The following is a 21,736-nucleotide window of genomic DNA, read 5'->3' on the forward strand; positions in this document are numbered from 1 at the left end:
TATTTTTCTTTTCATACTATTATTGTATTCTCCACATAATTAAATCTCATGTATAATATTTTGACCTGGTAATTAATTAATTCAAATGACTAATAAATTTAATCAATAGTTTTCCATTAGTCTATCTCCGATTATTCATCATTGGCTCCTGTTTCTTGAGCTTATTTATTTTTTATTTATCAAAGAGCTTGAAATTGAGAAATTAAAAACAAAATTGAGTATCCAAATTTGAATTCATTCCGTTGTATTAAAAAAAATTAAATTTTAGTCAATTTGAATTGTCAATGTTTTTTTTTTCCTGTTCATCCTTGCACAAGTCCACGCTAATCTTCCATGTATCATTCTAATTAGAAATTATCAGACGTCTCCGAAGAGACGAAAAAAGAAAAGAAAAGAAAAGAGAGACGATGTTGAGGGAAATAAAAAAGCTAATTCCTATCTCATTACATGAAAAACGAGTTCCATTTCAAACTCATTCAACGGTGCTATTCTCCATTCCACCCGAAAAGTCTTGGACAAAAAGGATTCAAAGTGCAACGATGTGGAAATTTTCACGCCGGCCGGCCTCTAGGCTCTCGGAATTCTAGCAAAGCAAAATGCAGATCTCCCATGCAATTTCCAGATATTCAAGAACTTGACCTTTCGCTGCCGAATACCCTCTTTTCAACATGCGAGGATGGGAGGGAGGTTCACTCCCGTAAGCCATCTACAAAGCAAAATGTGAAACAAGGCAGGCTCAATGGGAACGGCTGCAGCCCGCTGTTCATCATCCACACGTGACATTTAATAATAGTTGTGTTTTAAAGTATTTTTATATTAAAATAATATATTTTTTAAAAATTATTTTTGATAATAGCAAAATAAAATAATTTAAAAATATAAAAAAATATATTTTTAAAATTTTACACGATATCTATTCAAATCGCAATACTAACGGTGGAGAAACCTCAAGGCAAGCAGCCGGCACTGCTAACAAGAAGATCCAAACTTTGCTGCAGATAGGGTGTCTTTGCCGTCTGTTTAAAGTCAATGGTGGGCAATAATAACGTTTTGAAGAGCTCATGAGGCATTCATATCGTTGGACATATCTGTGTCCAGCGATTGGATTCGCATCCCATCGTTCTTTGAAAATTAAAATCACTTCTGTGTATAGAGAAATAAATCATGACAAGATCCAAAGGTCAAGATGTAATCCATGAAAAAGTGGATCTAAAAGTAGTGCTTGTAACTATCAAGAAAACCCAATTGAAAATAGGAGGTGGACTGTGTGTTTTGCTTCATGGGCTAGGCAGATATAGCATCTACAAGCTTTACTGTTGACCCAAAATGTTCAAGAGAATTTTGTGTTGTTTCCTCCAAAAAACCCAAGGAAGGTGAAGGAGCAGGCCTCGTACAGCTAAGGCCACTCTAAAACACTGGATTGCCTGTCCAAGTGGTTGGCCCAGCGTAGGCCTTCCTTTCTTTTTTCTTTTTGTTGATTCCCTGCAGGCTGCAGCAACAATGTGTGCCGGCATCTAAACAAGTAATACGATAGAGTGGGAAAATGGAAAATCTTTTTTTTTTTTATAATTTTTTTTCTTGACATTTAACTAGCATATCAAACTGCAATGAATAAAGAAAATCAAAGCATTGACTACAATAACAATGGCATTGTAATGCTCATCAACTGAGTTGTTTTTATCCAACTAGTGTCCTCCCAAGAACATCTATATATATATAATAAATCTTTCAAAACCAAGAACATCATCCAAGAACACCATATCAGACTGTAGAAGCTCTGCTCTCTTCATCATGGCCTCAGCTTCTTCCACCCTCGTTTTTTTCTCATTGCTAGTAATCCCATTTGCCGTTGTCCAAATAGCAATGGCGGGAGACCCAGACATTGTTTCAGACTTCTTAATCCCACCAAATGTAACCACATTTGATGGATCATTCTTCACGTTCACTGGCATGCGTGCCCTTGTTGGTGCACAGCCACCTTCAGCTCTCAAGGTCTCGAAAGTAAGCGCAGCTGAGTTCCCTTCTCTTATAGGTCAGAGTGTCTCGTATGCAGTTCTTCAATTCCCGGCTGGCACTACTAATCCACCTCTCACGTTCACCCTCGCTCAGCTGAGCTCCTTTTCCTTGCTGATGGTTCTCTTCAAGTAGGGTTTGTTGACACAACCAACAAGCTCTTCACGCAGACTCTACAAGCTGGAGACATGTTCATATTCCCAAAGGGGCTCGTCCACTTCCAATACAACGCTGATGCTCAGAATACAGCTCTGGCGATTTCTGCTTTTGGAAGTGCTAGTGCAGGGACCGTATCACTTCCTACCACCCTTTTCGCCACGAGCATTGACGATAACATCTTGGCCTTGGCCTTCAAGACTGATGTTGCCACCATTCAAGCTCTCAAGGCTGGTCTTGCACCCAAGATTTGAGGATGGGCTTCATTACCATTCTTTCCTTGTTATTCCTCTTATATATTGTATTGATGATTTGTATTGAATAATCGCCCCAATAGTCCAGGAAGCCGGTGCATGTTCCTTTGTTCTTTGCTATATTATATATATCGTTTGTCTCAATTTCTTGTTTAATTGTAATAATTATTCTCCATAACCCATTTTTTGAATCTTCACTGGAAATGTAAAGTTCGTATCTTAGAAAATATTAACCAAAGACGTAATGATGCTGCTAATGATCACGATATTAACCAGATATCCTTTCTTTAATGCCCATGCATGTCGTTCACTCCTTCACCTCCACAATCACCACTAGTGATTGGAATCGGCAACTTAAATTGGTCCATAACAGTCTCCACCCATTCTTCCTCCACCGTTAACAGTTCCAACATCAATAGACCCGACGACAGCTAAAAAGGAAGAAACAAAATCGGCCCAGCCGTGGTGGAGAGAATCAAATCTAAAGAGGGGAAATTAAACCGATTGTGTTTGGGTGTTTTCTTTTATTTGCATGTAACAGGCAACACCCATCACTGGTATAGGACAGACAAGGAGAAGAAGAGCAGCCCGATCCAGCCAACCATCATCTTCTCTAGCCGCCAGAGCGTCGGTTCATGCCCCACCAGCCACGGCGGCGTCTGATCTCCATGCGCCAGTACTGTTTCAATATTCTCATTATATCTTAGTAGCTATTTTTAATAAGGTACAGAAGTTAAATAAACTCCGATAGTAAAATTATAAGAAAATTAAAATTTAAGTATTTTAAAATATATAGTTTAAATAAAAATTTATGTATAATCAAATATTTTAAAATACATGATTCAAATATAAATTTATATATAATTTTAGTAATTTTTTATTAACTAATAAATAATAAATTTAAAATAAATAATTTACTGATGTGGAAGCAATTCAATTCAAGAACCAACTCAGCAAACCTGACGATTTGAAAAGCATCGGTGCCAAACTTCACTTCATCAAATATAGAGTTGATAGTGGCATTTTTACCAACACCTGTCTTTCGAAGAATCATAATTGTACAAAGCATCTAGGTGGTGGTCCAGTGGTAAGAGCTTGGGATTAAGAGGTTTGCTCCCTCTGTGGTCTCAGGTTCGAGCCCTATGATTGCTCATATGATGGTCATTGGAAGCTTACATGGTCATTAACTTCAAGGCCTATGCTGGCCCGGACATCCATGTTAAACTAAAAAAAAATAATCATAATTGTACAAGAGAAATCAAGGGGTTTCTGTCCGGCAACCTCAAGATGCTCTATCATGGCACTGGCATGATCAAAACCAGCAACACGACCACCATTTCTACCTCGCAGTTGCTCAGCTAATCTCAGTCTGTATAAAACCTGTGCAACAACAACATTATGGGGAGTCTGCCAAAGTCTATGTGCAAGCAGCAAAAATTTGACCCTAATCATCTGAAGTTTTCCACGCGTCTCATCAAACTCTTCTGATTCCCTGTTTGTAGGATTTTCAATCTGTTGGGGTTGCATATGAGAAACAGTTCCATTAGCACGAAGTTGCGGGGTTGCCCTGGGTGCAGGTTTCAATAGTGGTGCAGCACGCCTAAGGCCAGCTGGACGAGAAGGTGAGGAGGCTGCACTCAGAGACTTTGCAGATGAAGATGCAATCTCAGGCGTTGCTGGTGTTAGTCTGCTATTGCTAGGGTTGAGATTTGAGAATCAGAGAATGTGAGATGAAGAGTTAAGAATTTTTGTTAATTTTGTCAAACTTGGTAAATTCGATCCGAGTTTACCGAATTTGACCGATTTTAATCGAGTTAGACCGAGTTTGCTGGTTTTCAAGTGTTTTACTCAATTTCACATGTTATATATAATTTACGAGTCAACTTGCGAATTTGACAACCATAATTTCAGACGCTTTTTAGAAGGTGTTATATAAATTTAGATGATTTTGTGTTTGTTATTGTACAAATTGAATAGGGATAATTGTAAATATGTGTGAGTGATTAGTGAAAAGGATGGTGGGTGTGTGTGTGTGTGTGTGTGTGTGTGTGTGTGTGTGTGTGTGTGAGTGTGTGTGAGTGAGAGAGAGAGAGAGAGAGAGAGAGAGAGAGAGAGAGAGAGATGTTTTTTATTTTTAGCAAATAAAAAAATCCAAAAAATTTTAACCATAAAAAAATTTGCATTATGGCCAAGAAAAAAAAAACTAAAAAAATGTGTCTTTTGCATAATTTATTTTTTTTGGTTAAATATTATGTTCACCAAAAATAAATTATTTTGTTTGTTTTAACATAAAAATATATATTTGTGTTTTTGGTATTGAAATAAAAAAATTATGTTTTTATTTGTATGTTATCAAACCCATTAAAAATTTGACTCAAATAAAATGGTTTATTAGGCCTATATATATATATATATATATATATATATATAAAGAGCCAAAGCAAGCTTTTTCCTGTGCGGGTACAATATTGTTTGTTTGTGATATTTTTGAGTGCAATATCTATTTTAAAATTCAATTCAAGATTGCTTGATAAGTAAATTTATGAAGAGTATTGATTTTTGATATTTACAGTTGTTAATATAAATCATGATATTTATTAATATTAGAGTTAGAAATATCAACCCCAATATTTATTAATATTATAGTTGAAAATATCAGTTTTAATATTTAATGTCAGAGTTAGAATACTATAAGCAAACTATAATACCATAAAATGTTTTAAGAATGATAATATTTTTTTTTCTTTTAGTGTGAACAATCCTATACCAAGATATTAAATATTTGTTTTTTTTTAAAATATCATCGTAATGTCGGTTGTGACAGAACAATTTGTTGAACTGTTAGTGAACCAAGAGGGTTGGAAGCTTATGCCATTACGTGAGAAAAGTACTTCTTTAATGTCAAAACAGTTCTACAACACACACGCGCACACCAAGGTAATTCATGTGGAGATGTTAGAACTTAGAACCAGATCAAGCCAAGATTGTCATGCCAGGATTGAACAGTTCTTTACAAGCAAGAATGTGTTGGAATAATGAATGTTGTTCTGTAAGAGTTAATAATTACTGCCTGATGAGCAGAATTGTTGCAAGGTGAATTATTTTGTCCAGGTTGTGGCATTCAATGCCGTTCTGGAGTGCCCCAGTTCAAATGGAAGAGGCTGACGCGGTTCCTCTCGAGATCCCCAATGAACAGTCTATTCCTAAACTTTTTTTTTTTTTTTAATGTTAGTCCATTTAAGTCCAACAAACGAAAAGCTAGTTAAAGAATCATTTCAATTATTTAAATTATTAAATAAAATTTTTTGATATAATTTATATTATTTTTTAATACATTTCTTCTGTAAAAAAATTTTAAACTTGAAACTTGCACAAACTTATACTATTTTATGTTTAATTTTTATTAAATTAATAAGGATTGTAAGATTCGAACTCGTGACTGCTTGGTCATCAAAGTTCTACTAATATATCAAAAATTAATTATCTTAATCCAATAACTTAAATTATTAGATAAAATTTCATAATATAATTTAAATTACTACAAGGAAGGTGTCTCTTGTGTTTTTCTTGTCGTTTTTAAGAGGATTAATGAAAATCCTAGAATCTTCCCTGTTTAGGGCTGATTACTGCCCAAGAAGTTCAAAATATTCTTGATCCATAAATTCTGTAGAACATATATGAGTAGTAATTTCTCATTCTGTCACCTTTTCTTCCTTCAATATCACTTTCTTTCTTTTTGAATAAAAAAAGATTTGAACTTGAAATTATGAGAGAAAGGGGGGTTGATACGGGTGTTAATTGAAATTTGGATAATGTTTGAGAATGCAGTTGAAATTGTGTTTTTTAAAATTTTAATTTTTTTATTTTAAATTAATTATTTTTTATATTTTTAAATCGTTTTAATGTAATAATATAAAAAATTATTTTAAAAAATAAAAAAATATATATTATTTTAATACATTTTTAAATAAAAAAAATATTTTAAATAGTAATCCCGGCCTCACTTTCAAACGCTATACACGCTAACACTGCTTTGCAATCGCGACAAATTATACATTTGGGTTGCTTAGTATGCATACACAGGTAAACATAGAGAGACGAAAGGAGCAACCAAAACACAATTCCACTAGTCGATTGTTGAGGAGAAAACACATAACAAAATCTGAAATATTCTACCATTCAAGCTAGCAAAACCTCATGATTCCACTATTTACACGTCTTTCTCCTCCTAAATCTTTTCCAACTCCCTTTCGAAATGCACATAGATAACTTCATGGCGTACGTAATTAGGGCCAACACTAGTACTTTACGTCAGAACATCCACGCTCATAAACCAGACCTAGCTAGCTACTAGATTACTACTGGAGTGCTAACGTCCTCCATTAATTATATTAATGAGCTAGCAATAGCTAGTGCATGCTTTTGAAGCAATCATGCTGAAGGCACATGGTAGTATTTCCCTTTACACATGCACCTGTAAACAATAGGACAAGATTCTGCAACGGAGCACTTGAAGCTCACCATCACCCTCTTGCATGGAGTGCAAGGTCCACAGGCATGAGAGCAGTCTGGCAAGCTTGATCCTGTCGGATATAGTTCCATTCCTAGCTCTTCTCTTGCTGCTTCCTACACATATTGTACATTGCCAGAAGATCACACAAATTATAATACCCTTGTTCACCATAAATAAATTTACTTAACAACGTTGACAAGTTAACCTTAAAAACATCCAGAAAACAAACCTTGGGGAAATCATGAGCCTCATCACCATTTGAAGCACCTTCTTTGCTGTAGCTGGACTTGGTATCTACCAAAATAGTTGAAAATAAATATAGAGATCATGCTTGTAATAACTTTCATGTTCCTATCCTACGATGATAGCATTTTGGAAGTGAAAATAAGACTTAAGAGTCATTTTGCTCTGAAACCAATTGAAGATCGAGAGAAGAAATGGTCGATTAAGGTGCACTTACAATGATGAGGCCGGAGGCTTTTACCAACCATGAAAACCATAAAAATAAGCATAAGAAGCAAAGATTTGTGGGCTCCAACTAAGAACTTCATTGCTTCCTTCTGGGAAACTTGATCAAGAAATACTTAAATCCTAAAAAAGGAAAAGAAATGTGAGAGAAGAGATCTTGCAAGAAAGAAGTTGCTGAGTGGAGTTGACAAGTGAGTAGCTGAATATATAAATTTTACAAGGAGGGAAAGGGGTCGGTTTTAAATGTAAATGGAAGTACACCTGATACACTTCACATGATCCACGGCTATCTTAATTATGAAGGTTTCACATGTTTTGGTGAGTTCATGAAAATAAATCAAAACACACACACACACACACACACACACACATCAAAGCTTTAAATGAACATTCAACAGAAGTATATTTAAAATCATAAGTACAGTTTGAATACTGCATTCAATTCTCAACACATGAAACAGCTGCACATCTGGATGGTCAACTAGTATTACTGACCATTGTCTGGATAGTCAACTAATATTGCCGTCCATTTCTTTTTTTATTATGCAAAATGTTCTATAGCTGCATTGGTACTTGCCTAAACACCCACAAAAAAATTGCAAACGGGCCCCAAAGAAGGAAAAAAGAAACTGGGAGGGAAATTCAGCAAAATAGTTGTCATGAATTAGGCCAACAAATCGTTAACATGACAAAATCTCTCTACAAATTAAGCCAAGCAAGTGATTTATTAATGAAATAAAAGCCAATTATTCCTCGTAAGGGTTCAGAAACTACATATCTAGAGGACCAGCATTCATTTATGTGCCTGAGATAGTAACAAGAGATTGACCAGAAAGAGAAGAATTATGGATCTAGGTGGGCAAATCATGACACAACATTCATTTGAATGTGTTCTTTTATGCGCATTTACTATATTTGAGTGAACAATACCACTTGGTACTCTAGCTTTAAATTGGCTAGTTCACGTGTAACAGTAAAAAAATATATAGAAGAGAAGTTCCTATTCCTATTCACAGACGTGAAGGACTACTGTGAAGGCCTGCCATAAACGTGAAGGTCAGGCCTGGGGCTTAAATGAACTTGTTTTACTCTTTTCCCTGCGCCTTCATGGATAATTGTCGTCTCCTTCTTTATTGTTGTTCCCGTGTATCCCATCGTTGCAGCCACACAAGTACTGTGCATGAGGAATGACTGGCTGCTGCTGATAGCATGGGTGTGCTGACATGGTAAAACTGATCCCGTGTAATAAATATTAATAGTAATACTAATATTAAGAATATTAATAATGATGATAATAATAATAATAATCATAATAATATTAATAATAATACTAATATTAAGAATAATACTAATATACTAATACTAATAATAATGTTTAATTTTACATTTTAAATCAAATCTATGATTTCTTTTCAATAACAATAATTTTTTTCTTCAAATTTTTATAATAATTATATTAATAATATTAACAATAATGAAAAAAATAATTTTTATAATATTAATAATAATATTATGTGATGTTAGACCTAGACACAACCCTTTTCAAACCTAAGTAACTTGGGTCTGGCCATGTAACTTGGGTCTAGCCATGCTTGACCCAAGTTCCTTGGACATGACATCATTTTCCAGACCCAAGGTATTTTGGTCTGGAATCCCTGCGAGACCTTAGTTTTCGGGGTGTGGCCATGCCAAACCCAAGTGTAATCTTATTAGCCAGACCCTAAAAAACCTGAACGGACCATTTTGTTCCCAATCATTCTTTCAATGCTAAATATATCATACGAAAAAGATAACCTCACCCCCAACTGCATACCTAGCAAGTTTCTTTGGTAATGACAATCACATCATTACACTGCTCCAATCAACAATGACATGTGTCTTGGTGAACAGTAAAAGGATGAATAGTAAAAACTCCACACCATTTAGCTTTTGTTATAATAATTAATTGAAAATGCATTATCTAGTGAGATAAAATTTAGTGTGAAACCTCCGCGAATGGCACAAGTACCTTGAAGCAAGGCAAGCCATGACCACTTATCATTGTAGATATTTCAAATATATCCTTAAATATTTAAAATCATTATATTGGTTTCTCAAAAATATTTAATTAGATTAGAATTGAATTATTGGTTTCAGTAGTTATCAATAGGATCAAAGATCCTTCCAATAAACCATCTAGGTGATGGCACAGTGGTAAAAACTTGGGACCAAGAGGTTTGCTTTCTCTGTGGTCTCAGGTTCGAGTCCTGTGGTTGCTCATATGATGACCACTGGAGGCTTACATGGTCGTTAACTTCAGGGCCCGTGGGATTTGTCGAGGTGCGCGCAAGCTGACCCGGACACCCATGTTAACTAAAAAAAAAAAGATACTTCCAATAAGGATAGACATTATCGAGTAGCACTTTTTAATAAGAGAAACAGACTTTGAATTTTGTTGAGGTATATTGGAATTAGTTTTTAAACGATTTTGTATCATTAATTCATTGGAAGGAGATAGAAATGAGCAAAACAAGTATGAAGAAAAATATCTCGAAGATCGCTTTTTTTTTTTTTTTTTACAATTCCCTATTATCATATTCATTTTTACTATTCTTTTATACACACACAGATGAAATGAGTCATGGAACAATTTCAGAGATTACAAAGGAAACTTCGAGGATGTTTGGGGGGGGGGGGGGGGGGGGGGGGGGAGGTATGGTTGTTTTTTTTCAAAAAGCTACCACACTTCTTCCTAAAAAGCATGTATTTTTTGCTTTTAGAAAGTATGGTGTGTGCTTTAAAAGAATGGTACCTTAAAAAAAAACCTGACATACCTCCCACCCAAACACTCCCTTCAAACTCATATTTGTCATGGGTTGAAAACGAGAATTAAACTCTATGAGATCTAATCTCTCATAGTTCCATAGTAGCTTAAAGGTAGAGGGGCCAACTATTCTATTCGTAGTAATATAGGGATTAGATTGTTTTTTCATTAATTCCAATTTTATTTGTTAATAAAAATTAAGAAAATAAAAAAATACATTTTTATTTTTTTTATTCAGATAAAAAATTTATTATTTATTAAAAAACTATCATTAAAAAACCATATTATTAATAAGTATCAATTTAATTATCCCATCCCCCAAGTTGATATTCTAGTTCCTCCTCATTTACCATTAAAGATGGAGAGAAATTCTAAAATGAAATTAAAAAATGAACTCATGAAATTATAGAATATCTCATCTACAGTTTTAAATGAGAGAAAGAATTGAGGAATTCTTTTTTCGACTCAGGCTTTTCTACTCTATTCGTTGCTTTTCTTTTTATTACTTTGAAAGAAGCTTCAACCACTTGAATTTTTTATATTTCTTTTCATTTCTCATCAAACAAATTAATAGCATTTTTAAAAAAAAAAAATTAATCCTAGCTATTCTGAGCATTATTGTAAAGAATTTCATTGTTATTATTTAAACAAGAATGAAACGTAATCTTGCGTATTGGTAAAATTAAATATATAATTATTGGGATAATTATTAAATAATACACACTACCAACCTAGTCCTGAAAAATTTCTAAATTATTTAACTTAGAAGGACCAGGACCATGGAGAAAATATGATAATTTTAGACATAGTTTTAAAAACTAACTTGAAGGACCAGAACCATGAAGAAAATATGATAGTTTTAGACATAGTTTTAAAAACTAACTTTGGAGAGAGTCGATTCAAAAAAATATTTTTTTAAATAATGTTGTTTTAAAAAAAAAATTTGAAAAAAGAAAGAGGTAACAGATTGTGTCAGGTCAAGCCCGGGTTGATCAAGTCAAATGTTTTTATATTTGAAAGTATTTTAAGTGTGAATAATTAAATTTTAGATGAAATTTAATCTTTAAAAATTATATAAAAGCAAATCAGAGATTAACCTCTCTTATTTGTTGTTCTAAATAAAAATAATAATATTAAAATAAGTTTATTTAAAATACCTATCCACGCATAGTTTTTTAAAGACTTTTGAATGAATAAATATGAATAGGATAATATGGAAATAAAATAAATTGAATTTTATATTTAAAAACTATAAATTTAACTTATTTATTAATTAAATTTAAATTAAATATTAAAATTGAATTCAATTGGAGTAAAAAATTAATACCAAATAGCTTATAAAAAACTTATCACTAGGAAATGATTTACAATGAAATGTTTTAAGGAATGATTTTAGAAATGTTGGATGGCATTGAAAATAAAATATGTTGTAAGCTCTTTGTTTTATTTTTTAATTCTCAACATTAGAATTTAAATTTGATTTTTTTATTTAATCACATAATTTGTTTGTGTTGTGTGTGCTCGTTATTGATTTCAAGTTTTTTCCTGTTTTATGACTTCAAGCAATAATTAAAATTCAAATTATTTTATGCCATCTCAAAACTTTTACAAGACAACAGCTCAAACGACAGGTCGTTTACTTTCCCCAGAAGCCCATCAAACTTAAAATCCAAACTCTTAGCCCAGAATACACTGGCAGACTGGCTTCCCCCTCCTCCTCCCTTCACAATTCCTCATTTCTCAGTGCACAAACAGCAGCAGCAGCAGCAGCAGCACAACAACAACAATCAAGTTTAAAGCTTTGAACTTCTCTTTAGTAAGGTAATCCTCCCACTCTTCTCGTTTCAATACAAAAATCATCAAAAGAAGCAATTCAAGGACAACCCTGTTCCATTTTATTAATAACTATGAGCTTTTCATTGCTTAGAAGAAGAAAGTTTCTAGTTCTATGCACTAACCCTATTTCCCCACAAAAATTTTACACAAATCCCGCATTAATATCCAAAACCCAACAAAACCCATGTCCCCAAAACCCTCTCACACAAAACCCTCTCGGGGTTTTACAATTTTATGCCCTATTTTCAACACAAGCTTCTAAATTCCATGAATATGAGATGCCTTCAGTTACTTGGGGTGTAGTTCAAGGTAAAAAAGAGAAGCTTGTTAATCGTGTTATAATTTGTGATTATCTTAAGGGTTTAGGGATAATTCCTGATGAATTGGAAAGTTTAGAACTTCCATCAACTGTTGAGGTTATGAAGGAGCGTGTTGAGTTCTTGCAGAGAATGGGATTGACTATTGATGATATTAATGAGTACCCTTTAATGTTAGGTTGTAGTGTGAGGAAAAACATTATACCAGTGTTGGGTTATTTGGAAAAGATTGGTATTAGTAGGTCTAAACTTGGGGAGTTTGTTAAGAGTTATCCACAGGTGTTGCATGCGAGTGTAGTAGTTGAGTTGCAGCCTGTTATTAAGTTTCTTCGGGGGTTGGATGTTGACAAGCTGGATATTGGATATGTTTTGCAGAAGTATCCAGAGCTTCTTGGGTTTAAGCTTGAAGGGACAATGAGTACTTCCGTGGCATATTTAGTTAGCATTGGTGTTAGTCCTAGAGATATTGGACCAATGGTAACGCAATATCCGTACTTATTGGGGATGAGAGTGGGGACTATGATTAAGCCGTTGGTTGATTATTTGGTTTCTTTAGGTCTGCCAAAGAAGATAGTGGCTCGGATGTTGGAGAAAAGGCCATATGTACTTGGATATGATCTTCAAGAGACTGTTAAGCCAAATGTGGATTGTTTGATTAGTTTTGGGATTAGGAGGGAAGTACTCGCTTCCATTGTAGCACAGTATCCACCAATTCTGGGTTTGCCTCTGAAAGCTAAGCTCTCTTCTCAGCAATATTTCTTTAACTTGAAACTGAAGATTGATCCTGAAAGGTTTGCCAGAGTGATAGAGAAAATGCCACAAATTGTTAGCCTTAACCAAAATGTGATTATGAAACCTGTTCAGTTCCTTTTGGAGCGGGCAATCCCATCTGAGGATGTTGCTACGATGGTTATAAAATGCCCACAGTTACTTGCATTGAGAGTTCCACTCATGAAGAACAGCTATTACTTTTTCAAGAGTGAAATGGGAAGGCCATTGAAGGAGCTCGTGGAATTCCCAGAATATTTTACTTATAGCTTGGAATCTAGAATAAAGCCCAGGTACGAGATGCTGAAAAGCAAGGGGATCAGGTCTTCACTTAATTGGTTCCTCAATTGTAGTGATAAAAGATTTGAGGAGAGGTTAGAAGGCGATTATATTGAATCAGAGAGTCTTGGCCCATCATTTTGTATGGGTGGGAAGTTAGAACTACCAGGGTGTGAGATTCTGTCAGATGAGGAAGACGAGATCGATGATGATGAAGATGAAGTACTTTTCAGGCGCACTGTTTCTCTTTAATTTTTTTTTTGTTATGTCAGTGAATCATATTCAAATCAAATCAATGACATGGGTATCAAGTGATGCTAGTGTTTTCCCCCATTATCATTATTTCTGCAGTGTTTCCAGTTTGAATTTTCAACGGGTCAATTTTCTTTTTGTACTGCAATTAGGCTTACAGGAATACTTATGAAATCACGGGGTTTGCTCATATTGTGCCACTCAAACCATGCATCAAATATATTTCTATGCTTCATTGCTCAATGACTAAAAATATTGAATTCTGATTACTGAGTAGGTGAACAGAGTAGGCTGTTGCTGTCATATATGTTTCACTATAGCTGCTTTAATTTTGCCAGCATATTCCTGTATAATATAGCTAATGGTCTTTGGTGATATTATTATGACTATACATTACAATCTTCATTTACTCGTTTATTTGAACCCAAATTGCTTAGTGATGACAGGAAGCTGTACATAAAGCTGCCATGCCATGTGAAGCTTCTGCTTTAATCAGTCATCGTGGCACTTTGTATTCTGAAATTGAATCTGTTTACTTGTGGATGTCATTCGCATTTGGAGATTAGTTGGTATTTCATCTTGCTACCAATTACTTGTTTAATGCTTGCGTTGCATTAGTATTTTAGGGGAAATGCACTTTCCTTTAGGGAAATTTGTACTACTCTGCAATTCGAGGGCAATTGCAAACATGAAAAGTGCATATATTTCGTAGGCTGATGAGTGCAGGTGCAGGCTTGGATGCTCATTTGTTGTTAAGTTGAAGGATTTTCTATGTAAATTTGGTGTTCTTATTTTATTTTTCTGTGCCTATATAGTTAGTTACCTTCTATTTGTGTCAGTTGCTTTCCATGATCAAGAATGTTATCCGCAAATTTTTTCACTTGTGATATGGTCATTTTAATCAAATAACTCGCTTACATCTCTTGCTTGATTGAGATGTTCATCCGATGTTTTTCATGACAAATACCTAATATCTTCATAGTAATAGGTTCTGGTGATTATTAATTTATTGCATTAAGTTGGTGCGCAAGCGCGCACACAGAGACCAGTTTGATTCCATTAGGCATGAGATCAACAGAGGTGAGCACAAGCACAGGTGACACTGTCAAGGCATTCGTGGCCATAGAGTGTAATGTACTGCTTTGCAACACAGAGATCCATGCATGTTTCAAAACTGCAATCTGGTTCGGGCAGCACAAATTCGTCGCGACAAATCTCTTCCTGTCTCTTTATGGATGAGCCCCTCTGTAAAATGTCAAAGAAAAAATGGCTACATATGTCAGCTTTGCTAAGATGAAAAATCCTAGTGACCTAAATTGTTCAATGTTTGAAGTTTAAAGTATGTGTTAAGGCAGCTGCAGGAGACCTGAAACAAAAGCATGCACAAGCAGAACCCCGACGACGAAAGAAATGGTCTTCCTCATCATCAAAGTGATGGTCACAGACTGCTTAATCCCTTTAAAGCAGGAATGCAATTTATAAGAACACATTATGAGCAAATTTATTGAAGCCGTCTAATTAATTGCAAGTGTTCAATGCAATCTGAATGGGGTGATGATCAAGTCCCACAAGACACTTCTTTTGCTGCATAAGACCATAAATCACAAACTTGTGTTCGAATTGCTGTAAGACACAAATCCCATTATTTTTTTGTTTAATTATTTGTAATATTGTAATTGTTAAGATTTTTTAAGGTTAAGTTGATTTTTAAATTAGAAAAGTATTTTAGGCCATGTTTGTTTGCTGGAAAGTAGTTTTTTTTTTTAAAGTGAATTCCGGAAAAGTGAATTATTTTCTGATGTTTGATAGTGTAATGGAAAATAAGTTGGAAAATACTTTCCAGTGTTTGGTTATGTTATGGAAAATGAGCTGGAAAATAACTTATTAATGTTTTATTTTTTTAAAATTTATTAAAATAATGAGGAACAAATCTTACAAATTGAAAAGTTGAATGAGAATAAAATTGAAAAAAAAATATAATTTCATAAATTATCTCAAATAAAATAAATAATAATCAAAATAATAGAGATCAAATCTAAAAAATAAAAAAAATTGAAAGATAAAGAAATTAAAATAATAATAATTAATATTTCATAAATTATTTCAAATAAAATAAGTAACAATCAAAAGAATGAGGACCAAATTTGATAAATAAAAAATTTCAATTAAAAAATAATAAGGGAAAAGCAAATAATAATTATAAAAATGAGGATCAAAATTAATATAAAAATTAAATTCTAAGGGATGAATTGAAAAACAAATATTCAAAACAATATATATATATATATATATATATATATATATATATATATATATATATATATATATATCAATCAAAAGTTTGAGGATCAAATTTGATATAATCAGCAAATAATATGACATTTCTAAATTTTTCACAACTTCCAGAAAGTGTTTTCCGCCCAAAATAAGAAAAACACTTTCCTGAAAACCAAGTCAAATTTACATTTGACTAGAAAGTGTTTTTCGTTGATCGGAAAGTGTTTTCCGTTGACCAACTTTTTTAATGACAAACAAACATAGAAAAGTTTGAAAAGTGATTTTTTAAAAAACAAACTCGATCTTAGTTGTAATTTTAGGATTTCATTTAGCTTTTGTGCACTGTAAAATTAGGTTTTATAGTTTTTTATTTAAGAAAAGGTTACAAGAGACTTCTTGCATATAATTGAAGAGGTGTTGTGTAGAGGTGCCTTTCATCTTAGGTGTTACAAGCACGACGATGTCTAAGTCATCAAGTACATAAGAAGAAATCCCCGAGTTGTCAAATAGGACCTCAACCATTTCTTTCTTTATAGTTTCTATTAGTATATTCTTGTGCATTTCACTGAGAGTTGATTTAAAAAAAAAAATATTAAGAGCATAGAAATTTTTTTAATAATATTATTAAATTTAATCAAGTACTTCAATCTTAAAACTTGTTAATTTGACTCCTTACTCGGCTCGAGTTTTGAATTAAACCGTGTGGGAAATGATCCAAAATGAATTATTTAATTTAATGGGTTCAAAGACAATTTAAATAATCGGTAAAAATATTGCATAGTTTTTTAAAAAAACTTTAAGACAATAATTGTTTTTATATTAAGACGATGCCAGATTAGATCGATCTTGATCACCTTACAACCTGAGTTATGAAATTTAATAGGTTTAATAAATTTATTGTTTTTGTAAATTATTTTTGTTTAATTTTATAATAATGCTAGATGTTTTTAAAATCGAGCATCAACCTAAAAAAAATTATTTAAGATCATGATAACATTATAGAAAGTAAAAAAAATAAACCATGAATTCTATTTCTCAATCAATCTAATATTGAATAAGAGTGAAATAAAAAAAACTATTAGAAAAATTAAAGGACCAGAAATTAAAAAAAAAACATTTTAGGTTTGATGGGTGAACCCACTAAACCCGTGAATTGGGTAACCGGGTCAACACGTCAAACCCGCAAACCGGATAATGGACTTCATTGGAATTAATAACTTATTTTTTTCCTTCTAAAGTATTGTTTATTTAACTACATGATAACAAAAATAGACAATTGTAAAATCAAGCGTCAAACAAATACTGTGACTTTTTTTAAAAACTATGATAACCTTATAGAAAGTGAAACAAAATAAATTATGAAACTTAATTCTCAATTAGTCTAAAATTAATGAAATCGAAAAAAATAAATTTATAACAAACAAAAAAAGAAAAGAAAAGTTAAACTCGTATAGACCCTTGGACTTTCTAAAATTTAGTAACATGTTTTTTTCCAAACTATTTTTTTAATTATATAATAAAAATAAAAATAGACAATCATATAATCGAGTTCAATTAGAAAAAAAAAATACCGTGCTAAACCCATAAACCGGGACAACCAGAGTTACCTTACTAAACTCACAAAACGGTTCATCGACTCCACAAAGTTTATTAAACTAGTTTTTTTTAAAAAAAAATTATTTAACTAAATTTTTTAAAAAATATATGTTGGGTGGTAGGATTTTTTTTCGATATCGAACCCGTGGACATGGCTAAAGAGGTGCCTTTCATCTTAGGTGGACATGGCTAAAGAGGTGCTTTTCATCTTAGGTGTTGTGTAGAGCTGAAGGTGGTATTGAGACGTCATTAATTTGAGTGATTAGGAGTTTCACAGGAAGTCGTAAATGTTGTAGTAACTTTGTGGTGGGCACAAATGCGACGAGAGAGAAGTCCTCAAAGATTGACCTCGTGGCATAACCAATGTCAGAATTATTCATTCAAACTCATGTAGGCATCATGCTTCTGTGAAGAAACTTACTTAATTCACAGTCTAATTTTGATAAAATCCCATTCTTCAATGAGAGTTTCTTGACGAAAGAATTCATTAGATGGTGGAAACTTATCTTTAATTGAAAAAAAATCTCTAGCTGTCAAAAGTTAACGTTTGCAACGTGCAAACCTAGTTATGATAGTAAAAACTGGTGGTAAATCTGAGATTTTCATCGTGACATTGCAAGAAAGTATTTCAAGAATAAAGGAGCAGTTTCCTGTTTAATCTCTTCGTATAATATAGATAGCAACATGGTATACGACCATGAACATAAATCAATCAGTCTATGAGAGCTCATTAAAAAAAATGAAGGGCAGAAGCAAGAGAACATGAACAAACACGAATTCATGTCTCAGCGTGATTTGAAGCCATCGCACATTTGACCATTGAGATCAAGATTGAAGAACAAATGGACCCTAACTCGAATTCACCAAATAGCTCTCAGAGCAATACTTTCTATCAGAATTACCTCTCAGTTTGAACATTTTTGGTGCGCAATTGGATACCACATTTTACTTTCCAAACCAAATATCCTCACATGACAAATGCCACATTTCGTAATATTAGTATTTGGCTTTCATGGCACAAACCATTCACTGTAAAAAACTCCATGACAAGATTTAAACCACAACAAACAAACTACTCATATTGAACATTATATAATTGGTCCCAAGTCACAGAGTGAAAAAAACACAAGATAACAGGCCCTTAAAAAAGTCAAAAACATTATTTGTTCATGGCAACAGGGCACAACTTCATCAGTCAAAGCCTCCAAAGTAGCAAACCACCAATGGTCCAAGAGGCCCATCACACCGAAATTGCATTCCGTACTATTTCAGATCAAAAGTTTCTCAATGGCATCCTGAATTTTAAAAGGGAGAGAAAAGAATTATGAGCTGAATTCAACAAGGTTAACACTACATGAATTCCAGAAACGTACACAAGGCAAAATACCTTGAGTTGTTGAATTTGGGTTTTCAATTGACTCCCCTCATTTGTCGTCACAGAACAAGCAATAACAGGCCTTGTGACACCACATGCTCGGCCAAGTGCTTGCTTTGAAGGTACAAATACATAGGGCACATTCTGCCAATTCAAAAAAAAAAAAAAAGTTAGTTTGCTCTGTGCCTCCACAAAGTCAATTACAAAATGAATAGAAAAGGAGCACAGGCAAAAAACAACATTAATTTCATGCCTTTGACATAAAGAGTAATCTAGGATAATTCCCAAGCATCCTTTCATAGTTGAAAAAGAAAAGAGTTGAAATCCAATCTCTAATATCACAAGTCAATGAACCAAGCTCTGTGAAGTCAACTTCTACTTTAATCATGTGACAAAGAGAACTAAGTCATGTACATACTTCTTTCAAGGTAGAATTGTAGGGTATTTATGAAGGATTTCACGTAGCATGGAACTTGGGTTATAGTCAGCTTATGCTTGAGGTGGGTTCTAGCATGGTGTTACATGTGATTTTGGGCAGGGATGATGCTATTACAAACAGCTATCCTTTCTTATGCAGTATAAGACTCCTAGCAAATGCTGCACATTTATTGTGAAGCTAATTCAGTAGCAGACTGGCTAGCAGCTTTTGTATATGACTTGCAGTTAGACATTACAATTCTAAAGATGTCTTAGCTTTATGTGGAGTGATATAAGTTGGTTTATGTTCCCCCACTTAAGTACCAGCTAGTACTTTGCTTTATATATCCTTTGTAACCAGAAAAGAAAGAAAGTTGTGTGAAATTCTATAAATAAGTACGACCTAAACTTGGGAGTTTAGAATAGGAGTTTCAAGCCTGCGTAAGAAATTCAAAGGCAGAATAGCTTGGTCTTAAAAAAAGTTACAAAACCATAATCCAATCCAATGAAATTCATTCATCCTAAATCAAATTTATTCAGATTACTGAATTGAAGTCGGTATGATTGAAGACGAGTATATATGTGAACTTGTCATATATAACCAATAAAGGCATCCAGAACTAAATTAGTGACAAAACCAGTTGTATAGCAATAACCAGAAAAAATAAAAACAAAAAACCAAATAAATAAGCATAAATCCCTAAAACTACATTCTCTTAATATTGTCACAAATACAACAAACCAATCCACAACACGACAGAAACTCAAACAAAAAAACCATCAACAAAAAGTAAAAAGAAAAAAGAAAAGATAACCTTGTCTTCAGCAAGCAAAGGAAGATGGAGAAGGATCTCAAGTGGTTCAGTATCAGCAGCCATCACAACAAACTCAGAGATACCTCTGTTAAGTGTCTTAGTAGCTGAAAATCAAAACTTTATTAAAACCCCATATTTTATATTAGCCAAAAAAAAAAACACATTAACTGCTCCTTTTGACAAAACTAACCTTCATTGGCTCCTTTCTTGAGTTGCTTGTAGTTAGCAGCTTGTTGAACAAGGTCCAGTATTGTTATTGACAACTGGGCATCTGCAAGCGGGTATGCTTTTGGATTCACTGCCTCTACTGTCTGCAAAACCAAAAAACCAAAGTGAAACCTTTCATAGAAAACAAAACTAAATCCTATGCGCTGCTAAGGAGAAAGAGAGAGAGGATACCATTTTTAGGTTTAGGGTTTCTCAATCAAGGATGGAGACTTTCTCTGCTTTTGGTGAATGTAAAGCACGGAGGAGGCTAGGGTTTTTCTTTGGGGGTTTTCGTAGTTCTATTTATGAGAAGTAGAGGCGGTACAGGGTGCTGTATTAAATTGGGGAAACCTCTTATTTAGTCCTTGATGTATACATTTACTCTTATTCAAGTCCCAAAATAAAGATATTTTTCAATTCAGCTCATACTTCTCAATCTGTCCCAATCTGTTAATATTTCCATCTGGATTGCATATTTTATGCAATAAAAGGACTTATTTTTAAATATAATTTACATAAAAACTAAAATCGATTGACAGGAAGATCCAATTGAGAAACATCTAAGAGTTTTTGGACCTAATTGATAAAAATATTTATTTTAGAGTCAATTGAGATCTGGGTAATACGTTAGGGGTAATTTGAGGTTTCTTCTGTATATAATGTCTTTGTCGATGTGGCTAAATCTAGACCATTAGTTTTCAGAGAATAGCCTTGGCCGTTGGATTGTTAAGTTAATGAAACAGCGACAAGTTCTCTAATTTGACTTTTTTTCCCCCAAGATTAATGATAGCATTGCGGAATTGAAGTGTTGGGAAAAGAGTTTGCCATTGGTTTGATTTATGCAAGAGCGTGTTTGTTTCTAGGTTGGAAAAGTGTATTAAAAAAATATTAAATTTTTTATTTTATTTTATTTTTGGTGTTTTTAAATTGTTTTAACGTTAAAAATAAAAAAAATTATTTTAATATATTTTTAGATTAAAGGTAAACATCCAGTAATTAAAATTTTAAGAAAATTGATGAAGGATTAAATCTTAATTTTATGAAAAAGATTCCCAAAGCTAAAAGATATGCTTTTGAAATCAGAAAAAAATATATTTAATTTTAATTGATATATGAATAGATCTTTTATAATTGATTAAAAAAATTATATAAAACATGAGTGAAGAAATTGGTGATTATTTACCATAACTTATGATTAATTAGCTATTGTAGTCGATATTAGTTTTAAACTATTTTTTTAATTTTGTTGTCACATGATTTATTGAACCTCTTTTTTCAAAATGTATTTTTTATTTTTACTTTAGGCTTGATTTTTTTTTTCTGAAAAATGAGTTTTTTGCATTCTTCCAATATATATTTTTTATTCTTCAACTTATATTTAAAGATTTGG

The 21,736-nt window shown here is 33.1% G+C and overlaps 3 protein-coding genes, 2 long non-coding RNA genes and 1 pseudogene across 5 annotated transcripts; 3 read left to right on the top strand and 3 right to left on the bottom strand.

Annotated features, from left to right (window-relative positions):
- Nucleotides 1-1,791: 1,791 nt before the first annotated feature.
- Nucleotides 1,792-2,423, top strand: LOC18104494 (germin-like protein 9-3; annotated as a pseudogene).
- A 4,108-nt stretch (nt 2,424-6,531) lies between these two features.
- On the bottom strand, nt 6,532-7,590 carry LOC18104495 (protein EPIDERMAL PATTERNING FACTOR 2). Its single transcript, XM_006376270.3, has 3 exons — nt 7,397-7,590; nt 7,166-7,230; nt 6,532-7,049 (listed from the first exon to the last, which is right to left on the bottom strand). Exons 1-3 carry the CDS (start codon nt 7,485-7,487, stop codon nt 6,855-6,857), a joined length of 351 nt encoding a protein of 116 aa, XP_006376332.1. The 5' UTR covers nt 7,488-7,590; the 3' UTR covers nt 6,532-6,854.
- Nucleotides 7,591-11,909: 4,319 nt separating this feature from the next.
- LOC112323766 (uncharacterized) lies at nt 11,910-14,459 on the top strand. The gene is made up of 2 exons (XR_002977226.2): nt 11,910-12,028; nt 14,097-14,459. It is a non-coding gene; the product is annotated as an uncharacterized LOC112323766 (long non-coding RNA).
- On the top strand, nt 12,018-13,902 carry LOC18104496 (transcription termination factor MTERF4, chloroplastic). The gene has a single exon (XM_006376271.3). The coding sequence runs from the start codon at nt 12,115-12,117 to the stop codon at nt 13,657-13,659; it is 1,545 nt and encodes a 514-aa protein (XP_006376333.1). The 5' UTR covers nt 12,018-12,114; the 3' UTR covers nt 13,660-13,902.
- A 175-nt stretch (nt 14,460-14,634) lies between the features above and the next one.
- Nucleotides 14,635-15,118, bottom strand: LOC127904230 (uncharacterized). Its single transcript, XR_008057163.1, has 2 exons — nt 15,026-15,118; nt 14,635-14,904 (listed from the first exon to the last, which is right to left on the bottom strand). It is a non-coding gene; the product is annotated as an uncharacterized LOC127904230 (long non-coding RNA).
- Nucleotides 15,119-18,584: 3,466 nt separating this feature from the next.
- On the bottom strand, nt 18,585-20,705 carry LOC18104497 (uncharacterized). Its single transcript, XM_006376272.3, has 5 exons — nt 20,539-20,705; nt 20,330-20,450; nt 20,140-20,243; nt 18,920-19,051; nt 18,585-18,827 (listed from the first exon to the last, which is right to left on the bottom strand). The coding sequence occupies exons 1-5, from the start codon at nt 20,539-20,541 to the stop codon at nt 18,801-18,803; spliced, it is 387 nt and encodes a 128-aa protein (XP_006376334.1). The 5' UTR covers nt 20,542-20,705; the 3' UTR covers nt 18,585-18,800.
- Between the last annotated feature and the right edge of the window lie 1,031 nt (nt 20,706-21,736).

This window comes from Populus trichocarpa, chromosome 13 (genome assembly GCF_000002775.5).
Source record: "Populus trichocarpa isolate Nisqually-1 chromosome 13, P.trichocarpa_v4.1, whole genome shotgun sequence".
Classification (NCBI taxonomy): domain Eukaryota; kingdom Viridiplantae; phylum Streptophyta; class Magnoliopsida; order Malpighiales; family Salicaceae; genus Populus; species Populus trichocarpa.

Bases quoted from the DNA above. Each gene is read 5' to 3' on its own strand.
- LOC18104495 (XM_006376270.3), bottom strand. From the start codon at position 7,487: ATGAAGTTCTTAGTTGGAGCCCACAAATCTTTGCTTCTTATGCTTATT. The intron at 7,231-7,396 runs GTAAGTGCACCT...CTATTTTGGTAG, and splicing joins AAGCCTCCGGCCTCATCATT to ATACCAAGTCCAGCTACAGC. The intron at 7,050-7,165 runs GTTTGTTTTCTG...CAATATGTGTAG, and splicing joins AGGCTCATGATTTCCCCAAG to GAAGCAGCAAGAGAAGAGCT.
- LOC18104496 (XM_006376271.3), top strand. From the start codon at position 12,115: ATGAGCTTTTCATTGCTTAGAAGAAGAAAGTTTCTAGTTCTATGCACT.
- LOC18104497 (XM_006376272.3), bottom strand. The intron at 20,244-20,329 runs GTTAGTTTTGTC...TTTGATTTTCAG, and splicing joins CAAGAAAGGAGCCAATGAAG to CTACTAAGACACTTAACAGA. The intron at 18,828-18,919 runs GTATTTTGCCTT...TTTAAAATTCAG, and splicing joins CCCAAATTCAACAACTCAAG to GATGCCATTGAGAAACTTTT.